Genomic DNA, 16,869 nt, shown 5'->3' with positions numbered 1-16,869 from the left:
TCTTCATGGTATCGTTTTGAAGCTAACCGTTTACTCCACCCATTGAACAAAAAGCACAACAGCCTAGTTCATCTGCCTGACGAGCTGGTTGATGAACTCCTCGCGGTTACCAAGGTCACCACCCTCGATGAAGTGCTTGAACTTGCGGGTACGGAAACCGCCAGTGGGGGAAGAGAGCTTGAAGGGCCAGAGGAAGTTGGAGACGGCCTTGAAGTTGGGGCCGACGGTGTAGATCTCGTGGATGATGTCCTCAATGCAGGTGATACCGAACTTGCCGAGGTTGGCCTCGATGAGCTCGTTGTCGGTGATCGGCAGACGCTGCTTGTTGACCTTTCCGTAACCGCGCTTGTAAACAAGCTCGCGGACAGTCTTCAAGTTGGGGTATCCGTAGGCAACGAAAGGCTCGACGATCTTCAGCATCTCGCTGGTGGCCTTGGTGAGCTTGACGAAGACACCGTTGTTGATCTGGAGAAGACGGAGGAGCTGGAGGGTCTTGCGCTTCTTGGGGTCGATCTTGTTGATACTGCGCGGGTTAGTAAAAGATTTTGCACATGTGGAAAATTGCAACATACCCCTTGATACGGACAACGAAGGCGAGGCGGGACTCGGCAGGAACGAAGAGAGAGTTGTCACGCTTCGCGGCACGCTTGGCCTCGATGACATCGCGCTGGGCCTTTGCGTACTCCTGGGTGTACTTGGCGGCGCGCTCCTTGATGACCTCGCGCTTTTGCTTGCTGGCCTAAGAAATCTTAGCCAACTGTGGAACTCCTATCTGCTTGCGCAGGTTCTGGGAGACTGTTATACCTCACGCTTCTTCTTCAACTCAGCGGCCTGGGAGTCGCTGGTCTTCTGGTGGGCCTTCTGCTTCTTGAGCACCGACTCGGGGACAGCGATGTCATTCTGGGTGGGGACGCTGGATTTGTTAGCTGAGTTGCGGTGAATTGAGCGCGGTATACTCACGATGAGCGGGCCATTTTGCTGGTGGTTAGTATCCTTGTTGTTGTCGGAAGCTGGAGGAAGAAAGTTCGGTAGCCCAGTTCGAAATTCATGTGCGGGCGCTAGTGTGGCCGCCAAGATCGAGTGCAGCGCTAATGCCCCGCTCTATTGGCCCGCCTCTCGAAGCTATCGACATTTTCCTGAGAGCTACCAACTTGCGACAGCTGCGGCAGGTTTGCAGTTTCAGCCTTTTCCATATACCTACTCGCAGCAATGGCACGAGGCGGCGGTCGCGTGAGTAGATACAGTATGCGCCACACATAGATAACGCCCACTGACTTCCATAGGGCGGTGGTCGCAAACCATTTCGCGGCAAGGGTAAAGGTCGCGGCGGCGGCGGCGGTGGTGGAGGACGTGATACTCGCTCAGAGCCATGGTCCACCATTGAGCGCAAGAATGAGCTCTTCGAGAGCTACTATCGCATGGGAGGATTCCTGGAAGAAGCAGAGTTCGAGGAGATGTGGAAGGCTCTCCAGACCGATCTGCCCAACAGTTTCCGCTTCACTGGCACCAAGTCCGATGCCCTCGCAGTGCGCGAAATCTTCAAGCAGCGCTACATCCCGGCGATCGCATCCAAGCAGTTCGAAGGCAAGCCCGTTTCGCCTCCCGAGGCAGTCCAGGCCTTCCCCGATGAGCTCGTATGGCACATGAAGACGCACAAGAAGGTCATTCGACGACATGCGCCCTTTGCCGACTTCCAGAAGTTCCTCGTCGCCGAAGCTGCGTCCGGAAACATCAGCAGACAGGAGGTTGTCAGCATGATACCGCCACACTTTCTCGATGTCAAGCCAGGCATGGTAGTCCTCGACATGTGCGCAGCACCGGGAAGCAAGTCGGCACAATTGGCTGAGATGATTCACGGTGATGAGGAAGAGCGCGTACAGCGGGTAGCAAACGGCGAGTCGGTCGATCTTAGTCAAGACGGTGACTACAGCGACGACGGGCGCTCAACAGGTCTCCTTATCGCGAACGACTCCGACTACAAGCGCGCCGGCATGTTGGTCCACCAGGTCAAGCGCCTCAACTTCCCCAACCTTATCGTAACTCAACACGACGCCTCCATCTTCCCCTCGATCGAGCTACCTAGCGACGGCCAGAGGAAACAATACCTGAAGTACGACAGGATCCTGGCTGATGTGCCTTGCTCCGGTGACGGAACAGCCCGCAAGAACCCGAACGTATGGCAGAAGTGGACGCCTAAGGATGGTCTTGGTCTTCACGGACTCCAGCTGCGCATCCTGTTCCGAGGTCTTCAGATGCTGAAGAAGGGTGGCCGCATGGTGTACTCTACCTGCAGTTTGAACCCCGTGGAGAACGAGGCTGTCGTCGCAGCAGCCATCGAGGCTTGCGGTGGTAACTCGAAGGTCCGACTCGTGGACTGCTCAGACCACCTGCCAAACCTCAAGCGAAAGCCCGGTCTCAACGTGTGGAAGGTGCTCGACACATCGTCAGTCACTGCCGGAGGAGAGAAGACCGCTCACATGTTTACCAACTGGGAGGCATACCAGAAAGCGAGGGCAAAGTACGAGGCCGAAGAGCCCGAACGTCAGTTCTCCACCAAGGTCACTCCCGGATGCTTCCCTCCTGTACCGAAGTCCGAGGAGGAGCGCATCCCTCTTGAAAACTGCATTCGTGTTTACCCACACTTGCAAGATACTGGCGGTTTCTTCATCGCCATCCTTGAGAAGGTGGATGACATCAAGATTGCGCAGGTACAGAACCCAGAGAACTTGGCCAAGGCACAGAGGTCGCACGCCAATGCCGACACAACCACCGACTCATCGATCCCCACTCCTGCTGAGAACGTGATTGAAGCCGACGCCACCAAGACAGAGTCTGCAGATGAGACCTCTGAGACGGCACCCCTGAAGCGCAAGCTGGAGGAGGATGAAGACACCGAAGCCCCAAAGAAGGCCAAGACCGAGGACACAGTCGCTGAGGCAGCTCAAACACCAGACGCAAAGCCCGCCACTAACGGCTCAGCTGCCCGCTTGAAGCCCGAGAACCAGTCGCAAGCCAAGGAGTACTTTGAGTACCTCCCCTCTGACGATGCAACCATCGCCTCCATCATGAACTTCTTTGGCATCGACGATCGCTTCCCACGCGACCGCTTCATGGTCAAGAACAAGGAGGGTCTCTCCCTCAACAAGATCTACTACACTTCCGATCTGGCCAGGACTATCCTCACACTCAACAAAGACCGCGGCATGAAGTTCATACATTGCGGTGTCGTCATGTTCGTCGCGCACAAGATCAAGGACCAGGATCGTACGCAAGCACCATGGAGGTTACAAAACGAGGGTATCCGCATCCTCGAGCCATGGGCAAGGAAGCGCATAGTCAAGCTAGAGAAGAAGGAGACTCTACACCAGCTCATCCGCGAGATGTTCCCTAAGCTACCCAAAGAGGGCGACACCGGCCTCGGCGAAGTCGGCTCGCAGCTCCAACAGATGGACGTGGGCTGCTGCTTCATTCGCGTCGAGAAAGACGACGAGAAGGGCATTCCGTTCCGCATGGTCCTTCCTCTCTGGAGACATCCCGGCAGCGCCAACCTCATGGTCGACAAGGATGACCGCAAGGCCATGCTGCTTAGGTTGTTCAACGAGAAGGATACCGAGATCATCAACCATGTTGCCGACAAGGCCAAGGCGGAGCAGCAAGCTCGTGATGCTAAGGTGAAGGATGAGGGAGATGTTAGTGACGGCGAGCAAGCCACCGAGGCCATGGTCGCTGAAGAGGAAGAGGGCGCTATGAAGGTTGAGGTCGAAGACGACGATGTGAAGATGGAGGGCGATGCCTAGGCGTCGTCATCTCTTCATGACGGAAAAGTCATTATTAGAGCATTCTGGCTTTGGCTCATTATCTGGTTCGCATTTGGGTTGGCGTTTTATCTTTTCCTAGGTATCATCTAGAGCTTAGCTTCTTACTCTATCACGCATATCTATGTATGAATGTCATGATGCAATCATTCAACACCGTCATCAGAGTCTGAGTAGAGTACATGACGTGAAGCTCTTCTTTCCATCATCTCAGTTATCATGTATTACAAGGGGTATACCAATAAAACTACAAGACATACTTTGAACTCCCCATCCCTTCCCTTCCCTATCATAAAGCCGCGCTCAAAAATCGAAACAAGAATAAACCACACAGACTCTCACGCAAATTGATACCTCCCCCTCAAAAAGCCCACCTAAGACTTTTCCTTTTCTTTATCGCCCGCTTTCGTCGCAACACTCTTCCCGCTCTTAACACTCTTCCCACTCTTCATACTCTTCAAGCTCTTCTTACTCGCACTACGCTTCAGCTTCGCTTTGAGTTTACTCCATTTCTCTCTTAGGCCGCCGTCTTCGTCCTCCTCAGTATCCTTTGGCCGCTCGACGCTATCGAAACTGCCGCGCGGGTACTCGAGCTCGCTGCCAATGTCCACGCTGTCGTTGTTTCGGGCGTGTTGCTGGTGTGATTTGCGTGGTGTTTGTTTGGACGGGGTCTGGATGCCAGAGCCGGAGCCGGGGATGTCTTTGTGCCGACCGAGGAGCATGAATTGCAGGGTTTGCCAGGCGGGCATGTTGGCGATTGGGCTGTCTTTTTCGTTGGCTTGGACGTCGGCGTTCTTCCAGGGGCAATGTTCGCGGTGGGACTCCAAGAGATTAAGTCGCAGACTCTCAATCGGCACATCTAGTTTCTTGCTCATTTCTGTGAGGCGCGTGGCGGAGGAGAGCCACAGACCCAGGCGCTGGAAGCAGTGGTTGCATACTGCGAGGGAGATGCGTGATTCGGAGACGCCGGTCCAGCCGAAGAGGGCGAAGATGAAGGCTACGGTGTCGCTGGGGGAGAGCGGGGGTTGGGTGCCGGAGGATGTGAAGAAGGAGGAGGGGATGCGGGAGAGGATTTGTTGGATGGGTGGGTCGGGGTAGGTGATGTGTTCGAGGAGGGGGAGGTCGGTGGCTATGGCTTTGAGGAAGCGGTATCGGTCGAGGAGTTCTGCTGAGCTCTTGGTGCGTGATGCGATGGGGATATGGTAGATGTCTTCTGTTTGGGGTATTAGTCGTGTTACCGCTCCTACTGTGCGTGTCCTCATACCTTGACACCCTCGCTTCCTCCACAGGCAGTCATCCGAATGTCCCTCCACAATGAGGTCCTTGTATCGCTCTATCAGAGCGTCGTCGATGTCGAAAGCCAGATCTTCGCTCATCTCCAGATCTTTCCCGTTCGCATCTTTCCGCTTCGGCCTCAGCTTGACCGCAACACGGTTCTCGCATCCACCCTTGCAGGCTACTGTGTTCCAGATATCGCAACTCCAGCCCCGCTTTGCCCACTCGACCTCGTTGATGGCATCTGGCTTGGTCGTCCACTTCCTCACGTCTGCAAACGTCTTCAGTCGCTCGAGGAAGTGCTCCTGGCTGTATGGCTGGAAGTTGGGTGCTTTGCGCGGCGTCGAGGCTTTTGGTGTGACTACAGTTTTGCCTACGACCTTGATAGTCTTTTCCCTCCGTGGGGTCATAAGCTGTTCCTTGAGCTGCCGTATGCGCTCCTGCCCTTCCGATATGCCTCTCTGGCGCTCCATGCTCAGGTTTGCGCTGCGCGGACGCTTGTTCGGATGTTCAGGGCTGTCTGGTTCCGAAAGCGCGGAGAGGGACGCGGTCGATGCATTTGACTCTTGGAGAGTGCTCGCAAGAGAAGTCGTCGAGTTGCTTGCGGTGAGGTTATCGAGGAGCTTGTGGAACTTGCGCTTCGTGGTCGCAAGCGCAGGCTGCTGCTCTGTTGAAGTCATTCCGCCGGAGTGAAAGAGTTCGCGATGATTTGAGTGAAAAGGCGGATCGTTCGGGTGTGATTATTGGGATGCGCGCGTCGTAGAGTCGTGTGTCGATCTTTGTTTACGTCCACTCGAGAAGAATGCCAGGTCCGTCTATTCACTCAGCATCGATCGGTCACAGTCGAAAAGATATGGTAAAAGCTGCACTTCGCGAGACAAGACCGCAATCTCGAATGTCTGTGCACTAACAGCAGTTGCAAGCCGTTGGGGGAAGTGTTGTTGCCATGGCGGCGACCCGATTCCCCATGCAGTAACCTCCGCCCGCAGCGCCAAGGCCAGCGCCAGCGGGCTGCGTCGCGTCCACCCACCTCCGTGCAGAACCCCACCAAAGCGACAAGGAGGGGCTGAAGATTGTTAGTGTTAGCGTTCAATGCCCACCCAAATTGCGCCATCAAGATTCTTCCTGCTCGCACTCGTCATCCTGGCTATCTCACTTGTCAATCCATCGCTGTTCTCTCGCAGTGTCGCTCGTCTTTCTCAATTGAAACACCACTTCTACCCGTCCGCCGCACTTCATACCCGTCCGCCGCACATATACACGACCTCGAATCGGAGCATACACACCATGGCCTACGAAAAGGAACTGGAGATCGCTCTCCTCGCCGTCCAACGCGCTTCCATCCTCACAAAGTCCGTCTACTCGAGCCATTCCAAAGGCACGCTATCCAAGAGCGACTCCTCGCCCGTCACAATCGGCGACTTCGGCGCACAAGCCCTCATCATCGCATCGATAAAGCACGCCTTCCCCGAAGACGAAGTCGTCGGCGAAGAAGACGCCAATGACCTCCGCAACAACGACTCGCTCCGCGACCTCGTCTGGGACCTCGTACAAGCCGCGAAGCTCTCCGACAGCAGCGCAGAGGAAAAGATCGGCGGACCCATCAAGAGCGCAGACGCCATGCTCGCAGCACTCGACCAAGGAAACAGTGAGGGCGGAAACAAGGGCCGTATCTGGGCTCTCGATCCCATCGACGGCACAAAAGGCTTCTTACGCGGTGGACAATACGCCGTTTGTCTCGGTCTCCTCGTAGACGGCGTCCCCACCGTCGGCGTAATCGGGTGCCCCAACCTCCCCGTCGACGACCAAGCGCCCCTCACCACAACCACTGGGCAAGACGCCGACGACAAAGAGGGCAAGGGCGTTCTGTTCGGCGCTGTCAAGGGACAAGGTGCTACAAGCCGCCCCCTCAGCGCCGGCGCCCTCACACAAGCCAACCCCATACAAATGAAACCCCTCTCCGACGTCACCCAAGCCACCTTCTGCGAATCCGTAGAAGCAGGCCACTCCTCCCAAGGCGACAACGCAGCCATCGCATCCAAGCTCGGCATCACCAAGCCCTCCGTACGCATGGATTCGCAAGCAAAGTACTGCTCCATTGCGCGTGGAGCAGGTGATTTGTACCTCAGGCTGCCGGTGAGCAAGACGTACCAGGAGAAGATTTGGGATCATGCGGCGGGTGTTGTGCTCGTGCAGGAGGCGGGGGGTGAGGTTAGTGATGCGTATGGGAAGCCGCTTAACTTTGGTCTGGGCAGGACGCTTAGGGAGAATAAGGGTGTTGTTGCTGCGCCTAAGGATGCGTTTAAGCAGGTTATTGAGGTGGTTAAGGAGGTGCTGTTGAGTAAGAAGGAGTAGAGATGTGGTTGTTGAATGATATGATATCATGATTATGTGTACTAAGTTATGCTGCTTTGGTTGTGATCTCCTGCGTTTTGACGTCTTGGAAAACTTTGTGTAGGGTGCTGTCATGACGGAGCCAGTATCACGCTTTTTGCTCTCGAAAGACATTGCGAGTGGAACAGTCACAATCAACCAACCAAGCGCATACACCCATTCTAACAGAAAACCCACGTCCGAACTCTCATTGAACTACCCCAATACTCTAGTTGTTAAAAAAAAGAAAACGCCAAAATGCGGAACCATACAGATACCCACAAGATAATCCCTCCCTTCCCATACCAACCCAACTTACTCCTACTCCAGTTCCAGTCCCAGTTACAATCCCAATCCCAATATACCAGTAAAATACCCTCCCATATCTCCACCAGCAAAAGCCCTAGTAAAGCGTAACTAAACTTGCCCATTTTCGAACCGTATTTCCTTCCCATTGGGTATCACCTGCTTTAGATCCTCCATCGTTTCTTGCTCCGTGGAGACAAGTTTGTTTCCTTAGCCTTTGTTTACTCCGTTAAAGTGCAATTTGGTATTTCTTTTTCTCCGTGTGGATGATGTTGGAGATGACGTTGCTGCTGTGTTGTTGAAGTGAGCGATACGGTGCGTTCGCATTTTGAGATAGACTGTCAAAGTTGTTGAGTGACGACTCATGCCGTAAGTGTGGTGGTTGGTGTGAGGATACCACCACCGAGGGTATCGTCGCCGGACTCATCGACAAAGGTGCTTTCGGCACCTGCGTCAAGTTCATCGGTATCTATATCCGCCTCTGCACCGGTGTCGTTGACTTCCTCAGTCTGTTCTTGCTCGTTGTCATGTTGGACATGTTCAGCCTCGACGTCTACCGGTAGATGCAGTATATGGGCACTCATTCCTGGCACAGGAGTAAGGTGCATCTGCGCTAGTCCTTGTTGAAGTGCCTCCACCTCCTCATTCACGTCTTCGGTCATCTCGACGTTGTTCTCTTCATCGTCAGAATGGTCGTAGGCAGCGTGGTACGGCGAAGGCCCCGACGCACTGATGGTGGTCAAGTTTGCGGGTTCCTCCATGACGCCGAATTCTGTTGTCACGGTGATAGAGTCCGGGCTCGGGATGGGTAGCTCGTGTGCATATGATGAGGGGCCATCCATGGTCGGGTTGACAGTGCTCTCATCATAGACTGTTGTGAAGAACTCGAACATCTGTCCAGCCAGCTCATCTGCTTGCCCGCGCTCTTCTTTGTCTTTCCTCTGCTTGGCGATGGCACGAAGTTGCTCTTCTTTCTTTTGTTTGATCTCCGCCTCAAGCCGGCATTTGGCACGAACATTGGGTTTGTGTGTGCATGTCGGGCAGTGGTAGTTGACAGTGCAGAATGTGCACGTGCAAGTTGGATTCGATGATGCGCATTGCTAAAGACATGTTAGAGATCTGTCATAACCAGGGATTGGTACTAAACTTACATCGCAAACAAGAACCGCACACTCCGAGCACTCCTTGAGAATTGCTGGACACTGTGGTCGGACATCTCCTGCGGGTCTCGGGTACTGGCAAAAGTATGCACCACAACCACTCCATTGGACTGGATGGCGTGGGTTACACGGCAAGGGAAGAGGATTCGTGACTGGGTGATTAATAGGAACGCGTTGCGAATTCGGCGGCCAAGCACTGGTGGGTCGACCGCGGACGCCAGACACACTGAAGGAACGCGGACGACCAGAGCTGATGGGAACAAACGATAGCGAGGTGGCAAGTTGGAAAGGCTCGGGATTTGAAATGGAATTGAAGGATGTGGTGGTCGACATATCGATTGACGAGTGTTGGGGAGCAACCATGATCTGCGATTGAGACATGGGTGTCTCGGAGGATTCAGACTCATTGTCACCTGTGGAGTAGAAGTCTAGATGCGATGACGACGCTGTGGGTGTGCGTTCAGGATCCGGTGTACTGGCCCTATTTGGGTTGAACTCGGGTATGACGAGGCGTTGTGGCGGCTCGTTGTGTGACCGCACATGGTCCCGCTCTGTATGTAGGTCCCGATAGCCACACTTGCGGACCTTGAGCGCCCTGAAGTCATGCTCCTTGCATATGGGGTTTTTGCAAGCCCGACATGACACTTTCCACCGGAAGCTTCGATAGCAGTCGTTACATAGCCCTCTCGGACATGTTTGTTGTTGCAGGTCGAGCGAATCCTGCTTCAGGTACGAAAGGATATCAACGTCTTCCCCAAGCACATATTCGTACAGGCCGTTATTCTTCAGCTCCCGGACGTAGTCCACGGGTCGAAGTGTGTTGCTGAAGTCCGGATCCTCATACTCCTTCGTGCGAGGTAAGGGCGCTGCGCGTATCTTATCCGCTCCTCGGCCACCCAGTCCGGTACCCAGAACAGCAATACCGCCACCGCCAGAGAAGATGGGCTCAAGACAGCACCAATGCATGTTCAATTTTGGAGGCTCGCGGTTCGCAGGTGGTACAGGCATACCGTTGTTCCCGTCTTCGGAATCCGAGTCGTCATCATCCTGTGCACCCTCGTTCATGAGGTTCGGTGATCGGCTCGCACCTGGGGCCCACCAGAAGCGGTTTTGGTCGGCCTTTTCCTCTTGACTCCGGTCTTCCAGTGGTCCAGAAGACCCTGACGCGTGACCGAGTGTGCCGCCCAATGTGCTACTGTTGCCAAAAGCCAGGTTTGCAAAGTGCCGTGTCTTAACCCGTTTCCTGGGTATCGGCCTGTTGAAGGCGCAGCTCGCACAGAGCGTCTTCCTGCAGCCCATGCAGTGCATGCGGACACTGCACGACTCGCATCGCTCCAGGATGGGATCGTTGCATTGGGCGCATTTGACCTCTTCAACAAAGGCAGTGTGGCTCCTCCGCTCGTGCACCGGGACATGTTTGCCTTCTCCGGCGGAGTTCCCGTCTTCGGGACCGAGTGGCTCGCCGTCCTCTCCTGTCTCGGCAATCTCCCATAATCTGCCATCGTGTTCGCCCAGCTTTGTCGTGCCTTCTACCGGGCCAATGCGGTTGCTCGATCGCCATAACCGGTCAAAGGGTACCCAGACTTCCATGTTCTGGGGTCCTGCTCTTCCGGCGTGGTAGTCCTTCCTCCGATTGCACCTGCCGCCCGGTGTCGGACACCACGCTGTATCTGTCCATATCCCCAACTGATGGCATATCTCGATGAGCTGGTGGGTAGGGTCGGAATCGGAGTCTCGCCGGATGAGGGAGGAGGGCAGATAGGGCCGCCGGCGGTGGTGTCGACAGCGGTAGGTGTACAGGCTCTTCAGAGCGAGGTCCTTCTTTATCCAGGGTGCGTCCTTGAGTGTGTAGGGTTCGAGGAAGGGCACGATGTGGTACTTGATGGAGACGTTCTTGCAGCCGCGTACCGACAGATGCTGGAGGGTGTCTTTGCGCGGGCCAACTACGTCGCCGATGAGCGAGACGCCAGCCACGGCCGTGTTGCAGAGGTCCAGGCTGGTCAATCGTGACCCGTTCGGCAGTATGGTCTGTATGAGCAGGGCGTTCAGCGAGTAGGCCTTGGACTGGCGTTCCCGGTTCTCAGGCGTCTCGTTGCCGGGCGAGCCCACTGCGACGGCGGGCTGGGGCAGGCGGAAGGAGAGCGTCTTCCATGCGAGGGGGTACTGCTGCAGGAAGTGGCGCAAGTGACGTGATGTGTGGTAGAGTTCGAGGAGGGTGACGGTGGAGATCTGGGCGAGGAGCGACTCCAGGACGGGCGGGTACGAGGTGATGATGGACTCGAACAGGCTGAGGGCGGCGCCTGGTGCGGCGGCGTGGCTCACTGCTATCGTCTCGGTGTGCGTCGTCGCGGCTTTGTCGCCATGGCGGGTGGTGCAGGCCCCGAAGTCGCCGTGGCCGCCGTGGAGTATCGTGCTCATGCTGCGTGGGTGGTGGGTGAGGGTGTCTACACAATCACGCCCGGGGAGGAGAGAGCAGCGACATGCACGGGTGGAGCGCGTTGAGTCGTGTCGCGCAAGCGAAGATGGTCGTGTGAGATGGCTTGGCCAGCCGTCGGTCGCAGGCCAGGGTTCTTAGGCCAAGATGAAGGCGATCCGTTTGCCGTCGCCGGGCGATCTTTGTGCCTCACCGATAGCCAGGTGCGACTAGCAGTACCATCATCACTGTTACTCGGCTCACGCTGCCGGCGACCACCTCAAAGACGCGAAACTTGACGTGCCAAGCTGAGACTTTGATAGATATGCATTCGGCCCTCCTCACCCTCATACCGGCGCCAACCAGCCTATCAGCCAGCGGCACATTGCAGTCCCTCAGCCTTGCCGCGACAGCCCTCTGCCAGCTCAACACGGTGCATCACCTGGCGACACTAGTGCGCGTTGCTTTTGCCTGTTGGCAGACACGACACTTCAATTCCATTCGCCTGTGCGCGTCCATAATCACATCATCCGCGCTTGCTGTGCGACTGCTACTGAAACCCCTTTACCCCGCTGCGCTGTGCCAATTCGCCACCCTCAGCATATCATGGCAGGAGAAACAACACCAAACTAAAAATATTACATAGGCTACGCTAAGAGGATATCAAACAAAGTACGCCAGGTAGGCCCTTGAGCAAAAAGTTATTGGCCATACGCTCGTGCCCACAACATGTTCCAACAAAAACAAAGACAAAACGCCGCAGGGACCTTTTGCGCTACTGAGTGCATACGCAGGGCAGCATGCGAAGAGCAAAGAGCATGCAGCAAAGTTGTGTCCCTGTCCTGATCATCTGCAGACTAAATATCCCAAGTACCATAATCAGAACACCCAATTGCCCTGCGTATCCCGATCTTCAAGCCCATCAAACAGAACTATATCCCATTGGTCCTCATCCTCACCAGCCGGCGGCCACAGCGAATTATCAATGAACGAAAACACTGGAAGGTGCTGACCCGTAGCCGTAGCATTCATCAACTTGCCCGCATCAGAATCAATATCGAAGACCGGGCGTATGGGCAGCTTCATAAACTCCAATTCCACTGTCCCGAAGAAAGGTATCGTATGGCGGACTTTGCCACTAGGCTGTTTGCTCGGGTCCAGTGAGGAGAGGATCTTCTTGAGTACTATAGCGCTGCGTGCTGCGATTCTTTCGCGTGGGCTGGCGCCGGCGAGTTTTTCCATTTCGCCGATGAGACGACATATCATAGCGAAGTCTGTTCCTTTGGTCTTCTTTACTTCGACTTTGTCTTTTGTGCCTAGCTCGATGACGATATCGAGGGTGAGTGTGACGGCGGCGATGAAGACTGAAAGCTCGGCGAATCGACAACAGGCTTGCGTGATGCTTGCGTTGCGGAGCGCGAACCATCTCATCAAGATGTTGCGACAGGCCTGTAACGCGGTGACCTTGGAGTACTCGTATCGATTGTCGAGATGTGCTCTGAGTAGGTAAGGCAGGTGGATGAATAGCTTCATCTCAAAGTGCCAGACTTGCACCATCAGTCGCTCCAGTGTGGCGAAAGACTCTGGCGACCTTGCTGTCGACGGTATATTTGGTACTTCCCAGAAGTCCTTGGGCATCTCCTTCATGGAAAATTCCAGCTGCTCGTCCAATGCCAGCGCTGCCGAATATGCCTGTGGCGAGACATCGCGATCAAGCTCCGCCACTTGTCTTGTCAGGTAGTTGAGTTTCGACCGATGAACCAGATGTGGGCTGGCGTCTGCTGGAAGTGGATAGTCGTCCGCGCCGAACGGGAGGCGGAGATGCAGTCCTAAATACCGATCAATGTCAACGAAGTGGCGCCATATCGACTTGGCGTCCGAAATCGCTGGGATCGGGGGATTAAGGTCGTCCTGCGCAATGATGCGCTGAAATCCCATAAGATGTGCCAGGCTTAGACCGCGCCGCACAACAAGCCATGACTGCCGTAACGAAGCACTGTTTAGATGGTAGAGAGCTAGGAGCAAAAGCACCTCAAGTCCATGCAACGTCATCATCTGCTCGTCCGAGGAGGTTACCAACGATGTCACCGTCGATACATAGTTTTGCATCGTCACCTCCATGTTCCAGATGCTCGAGAGGCGCGAATGGTCGAAATCGGGTGGGAGCGAGTTGATACAGATGGCCAGATGCAGTAATGTGCGAGCGATGATGATAGGCCGCTCTTGTGCCACAGCCTGCATACACAGAGCGTACGACTGCAAGTCGTTGTTAACATATATCTCTTTCGACGCCCGGTAGATGCCTTCTAAGATCATCCACCCGTTAGACGATTCGAAAATGATATCTGCATCGTGCTGTGATGGCAACAAGGCGGCTAGGGTTCGGTGAATATTGTCGTAGTCTGAGGGCTGCCCCTTGCTATCTGACTTGTTGACCGAAGTACGAAGAGAGGGCGCTGAAGTCCATGTTTGCGCCCCAAGCTGACAACGTTAGTGTGGGCGGTAGGACGAATAGACTCGACTTACGATCCCATCGGCCAGTGAGGAAGTGCTATACGCATCGCTTCGCTGTTCCGATACATCCGGTTTGATGTCTTTCTCGATAGAGCCTGAGGCAGTGAGGGCAGGGCTGTGCGGCACAGTAGTGGCGGCGCCTGCGGTGGCATTTTTACGGCACACAAATCTTTCAAAGAGTTGTTCCAGTTTGCATAGCCTTTCTTGGATGTGGTTTGAGCATGGATTCCCGTCATCTATCCGATCCGATCCGGTGTTGTCCATGATGGCGGAAGAGTTGAGGGTAGTTTGGCTCGCATTCCCGTGAACCTTGCGCTTCTTGCCTGTAGCATCTTTAGTAAGTAGTCCAGATAATGTGTAAACGGATCCTAGTCTTACACTCCCAGCATGCCCGGCGTAGACTTTTCGAAGGTCGTTTCTTAGAAGTATTACTCGCGTTACTCAATGATTCCATGATAGTCTTGGCGACAACAAACGATGAAGATGGTATGATTTACGGAGATCTGGTATTCCTGTCACAGGCCTATACCTGATAGGGGCGGCCATGTTACTTTCATAGCGGGGTGAAGGTGTTGCGATGGCAATGCTGATGTGGAGCTGACCTGTCGGACCGCCGGCCGGGTTTCGTCCGCAACGGATGCCGAGAATTCCTCTACTTTAGTGATCATACAGCTCCGGCGCTTGGTAACGGCAAGGGAGGCTCGCCCGAGGATATGGCCACCTTAATAAGCGTGTCTCTGAACGGGTACGGTAGAATATACTCGTGTTTGATGCTTTTAGTGTGCTTTTATCCGCAGTCCTCGATTTCATAGGTACTTTGGTGTTGAGAAGTTCGCAATTTTGGATTATCGACATGTCGGCTCCAGGGATGCTCCGACGGATGATTGCACAACGCGACCAGTGCTTATGCGGCCTATCTCCGCCGTGTTCGAACGCACTTAGAAAAGCCACGCGCATTGTTGACAAAGTCTGGAAAACTTGCCTCTCGGATACGGATATCCTATTACCAACATGTCGCTCAAGATCGTAGTTTCTGGTGTCACCGGTCGCATTGGCGCGCATGTGCTGCACCATGCGCTACAAAACCCGCTCGTATCGAGGGTCATCGCAATATCACGGCGGCCCCCACCCGGGATAGAAATGCACGCTAAGCTGGAGGTAGTGTTGCTTGAGGACTTTACAAAATACCCCGACGATGTGCTTGCGAAACTATCCGGGGCAGACGGATGCATCTGGTACCGAGGCACCTGCGTCATACTCCCCAACAACTGCTGACGTTCAAGGTGTATGACAACAACGGCTGGTGATCCCATGTTAGAGTTAGAATATCCCAGGGCGTTTGCTGAGGCGTTTGCATCGACCATGCCTGTCGACTCAAAGCGCTTTCGGTATTTGCACTTGTCAGGCGGTATGGTGGAACGCGATCAGGAGAAGTCATTATGGATGAAAGGCTCGATGCGCAAGATCAAGGTAGGCGATTATTGTTCTTTTGTGATACCATGTGCGCAAATTGCAGTTAGAAAGACCCGGGGCAAGCTGCCAAACGTGCTGACTCTGCATAGGGCCGAGGAGAAGTTCAAATGCTTGAATTCGCCAAGATGAATGAAAGCTGGAGAACGGTCATAGCTCGGCCAGGCATGGTCGTACAAAGAGGTAGTATTGTTGGTGAGGCTTCCATGATGATGGCTGGCTCTTCTGGCTCCTTCATCCGATTTGATGAGCTTGCGCTTGCACTCGTAGATGCGGTCGTACATGGCAGTGAGGAGCTGTTGCTACCTTCTATGCTCGTACAACGGGGCCAACAATTGGCAAGGGAGGCCACCGAATGACCTGTTCAGTTAGAAATGAGGACGGTTATGGAGTTGGAGATATGTTGGATTCCATTTGATCCATGAGTTGGAAGCGAAGGCCGGCGCCAAACTACCGCTTAATTTCCTACCCGCAGAGTGTCTCCGCAGTTGATCACTGTCAATACCGGGGAGGTTCCGCATGTGCGCATGACGATCGAGATCATCTATGTTCATCCGCTATCTGCTGGTATTCCCAAACTCCGACGCAACGTAACGCAGAGTGAGACCTTTCAGGCGTACATATCATCGTAGTCTTCTTCGTCGTCATCCGCAGGCGGTGGCGGCGGTTGTTTCTTTTTCAACAGTTCTTTGCGGTCAAGAGGGCATGTGGAGTTCAGCTTGAGCCAAGGTCCTATGCAGTCCAGGTCGAAGCGATGATCGTCGTGACAGGGCAGCTGGACTACGAGTGGGTACTTGTCTATGCAGTTACCATCAGCCAAGCTCTCCATTGGGTCTTTGAGACGTGCGACGTACCTTCAAGGAATGGGTTCACGCAAATGGGGCAGGTGTCTGAAGGCTTCAGCGCTTTCTTTGGCACCCGCTCCAATTCATCCAGGAAGCTGTTTGGAACTCCCTTCAGTTCTGTGGGCGGATCGTCGGCATTCTCGCGGAGCATCTCGATCATACTCGCTAACAGATCCCCGTGTTCGTTGCTCTCGTCCGCCGGTCGTCCGCGCATGGTCTCGAAAGCATTGGCAAGCAAGCGGAAGGCCGCCGCCATGTTTTCGGGCTGCGGTAAAGCATTGGCATTTGTGTGCGCGCTGGGGTCCGACGTGTCCACGAGTTCAAGCTGCGAGAAGAAGGTCGAGAGGTCTGGTCGGCGCGAGGGTTGCTGCGACTTGTCGTCTTCGGTGGAGATATTGTGTTCAACTGTCTGGGTTAGCTGTTGTGTCGCGCACACAGTCGCTCCTGCCTACCTTCGTAGCCCGACATGGTGGCGGTATTCCAGATGTCGCAAGTCCGGATTAGGGTTTGTGGTTTTGGCGGATGTCCTTGCCAGCTGAAATTATGAAGCTACGCGGAGTAGACGCGTCACAGCAGCAGCCTGAGACCCTGCAGTCTGGAAGGTGCGACCCCTCAGTTGTGGCGCAGGTGGCGCTCATCAGCCACATCATGACCCACACTGCATGACAATTCCACCTTCCGCTGGCTCATCCCAGTTC

At 54.7% G+C, this 16,869-nt stretch overlaps 8 protein-coding genes across 8 annotated transcripts; 3 read left to right on the top strand and 5 right to left on the bottom strand.

The window, feature by feature from the left end:
* Nucleotides 1-63: 63 nt before the first annotated feature.
* On the bottom strand, nucleotides 64-974 carry RPL7_2 (60S ribosomal protein L7; the record flags this gene model as incomplete). The annotated part of the gene is made up of 4 exons (XM_051438353.1): nucleotides 64-523; nucleotides 573-739; nucleotides 805-913; nucleotides 961-974. The coding sequence occupies 4 exons, from the start codon at nucleotides 972-974 to the stop codon at nucleotides 64-66; spliced, it is 750 nt and encodes a 249-aa protein (XP_051287663.1).
* Nucleotides 975-1,209: 235 nt separating this feature from the next.
* On the top strand, nucleotides 1,210-3,797 carry J4E90_008830 (uncharacterized protein; the record flags this gene model as incomplete). The annotated part of the gene is made up of 2 exons (XM_051438352.1): nucleotides 1,210-1,230; nucleotides 1,284-3,797. The coding sequence occupies 2 exons, from the start codon at nucleotides 1,210-1,212 to the stop codon at nucleotides 3,795-3,797; spliced, it is 2,535 nt and encodes an 844-aa protein (XP_051287662.1).
* A 392-nt stretch (nucleotides 3,798-4,189) lies between these two features.
* On the bottom strand, nucleotides 4,190-5,770 carry J4E90_008829 (uncharacterized protein; the record flags this gene model as incomplete). Its single annotated transcript, XM_051438351.1, has 1 exon — nucleotides 4,190-5,770. The coding sequence occupies one exon, from the start codon at nucleotides 5,768-5,770 to the stop codon at nucleotides 4,190-4,192; it is 1,581 nt and encodes a 526-aa protein (XP_051287661.1).
* Nucleotides 5,771-6,182: 412 nt separating this feature from the next.
* On the top strand, nucleotides 6,183-7,445 carry J4E90_008828 (uncharacterized protein; the record flags this gene model as incomplete). The annotated part of the gene is made up of 1 exon (XM_051438350.1): nucleotides 6,183-7,445. One exon carries the CDS (start codon nucleotides 6,183-6,185, stop codon nucleotides 7,443-7,445), a length of 1,263 nt encoding a protein of 420 aa, XP_051287660.1.
* A 686-nt stretch (nucleotides 7,446-8,131) lies between these two features.
* On the bottom strand, nucleotides 8,132-11,347 carry J4E90_008827 (uncharacterized protein; the record flags this gene model as incomplete). Its single annotated transcript, XM_051438349.1, has 3 exons — nucleotides 8,132-8,869; nucleotides 8,921-8,971; nucleotides 9,083-11,347. The coding sequence occupies 3 exons, from the start codon at nucleotides 11,345-11,347 to the stop codon at nucleotides 8,132-8,134; spliced, it is 3,054 nt and encodes a 1,017-aa protein (XP_051287659.1).
* An 874-nt stretch (nucleotides 11,348-12,221) lies between these two features.
* J4E90_008826 (uncharacterized protein) lies at nucleotides 12,222-14,120 on the bottom strand (the record flags this gene model as incomplete). Its single annotated transcript, XM_051438348.1, has 2 exons — nucleotides 12,222-13,823; nucleotides 13,869-14,120. 2 exons carry the CDS (start codon nucleotides 14,118-14,120, stop codon nucleotides 12,222-12,224), a joined length of 1,854 nt encoding a protein of 617 aa, XP_051287658.1.
* A 747-nt stretch (nucleotides 14,121-14,867) lies between these two features.
* J4E90_008825 (uncharacterized protein) lies at nucleotides 14,868-15,685 on the top strand (the record flags this gene model as incomplete). Its single annotated transcript, XM_051438347.1, has 3 exons — nucleotides 14,868-15,091; nucleotides 15,140-15,326; nucleotides 15,419-15,685. The coding sequence occupies 3 exons, from the start codon at nucleotides 14,868-14,870 to the stop codon at nucleotides 15,683-15,685; spliced, it is 678 nt and encodes a 225-aa protein (XP_051287657.1).
* Nucleotides 15,686-15,936: 251 nt separating this feature from the next.
* On the bottom strand, nucleotides 15,937-16,639 carry J4E90_008824 (uncharacterized protein; the record flags this gene model as incomplete). The annotated part of the gene is made up of 3 exons (XM_051438346.1): nucleotides 15,937-16,124; nucleotides 16,181-16,576; nucleotides 16,624-16,639. The coding sequence occupies 3 exons, from the start codon at nucleotides 16,637-16,639 to the stop codon at nucleotides 15,937-15,939; spliced, it is 600 nt and encodes a 199-aa protein (XP_051287656.1).
* Nucleotides 16,640-16,869: the final 230 nt, after the last annotated feature.

This window comes from Alternaria incomplexa, assembly GCF_024043165.1.
Source record: "Alternaria incomplexa strain BMP 0042 chromosome Unknown scaffold_14, whole genome shotgun sequence".
NCBI classification, from domain to species: domain Eukaryota; kingdom Fungi; phylum Ascomycota; class Dothideomycetes; order Pleosporales; family Pleosporaceae; genus Alternaria; species Alternaria incomplexa.
The sequence above is the reverse complement of the archived record's forward strand: the minus strand, read 5'-3'. Positions and strand labels throughout refer to the sequence as shown.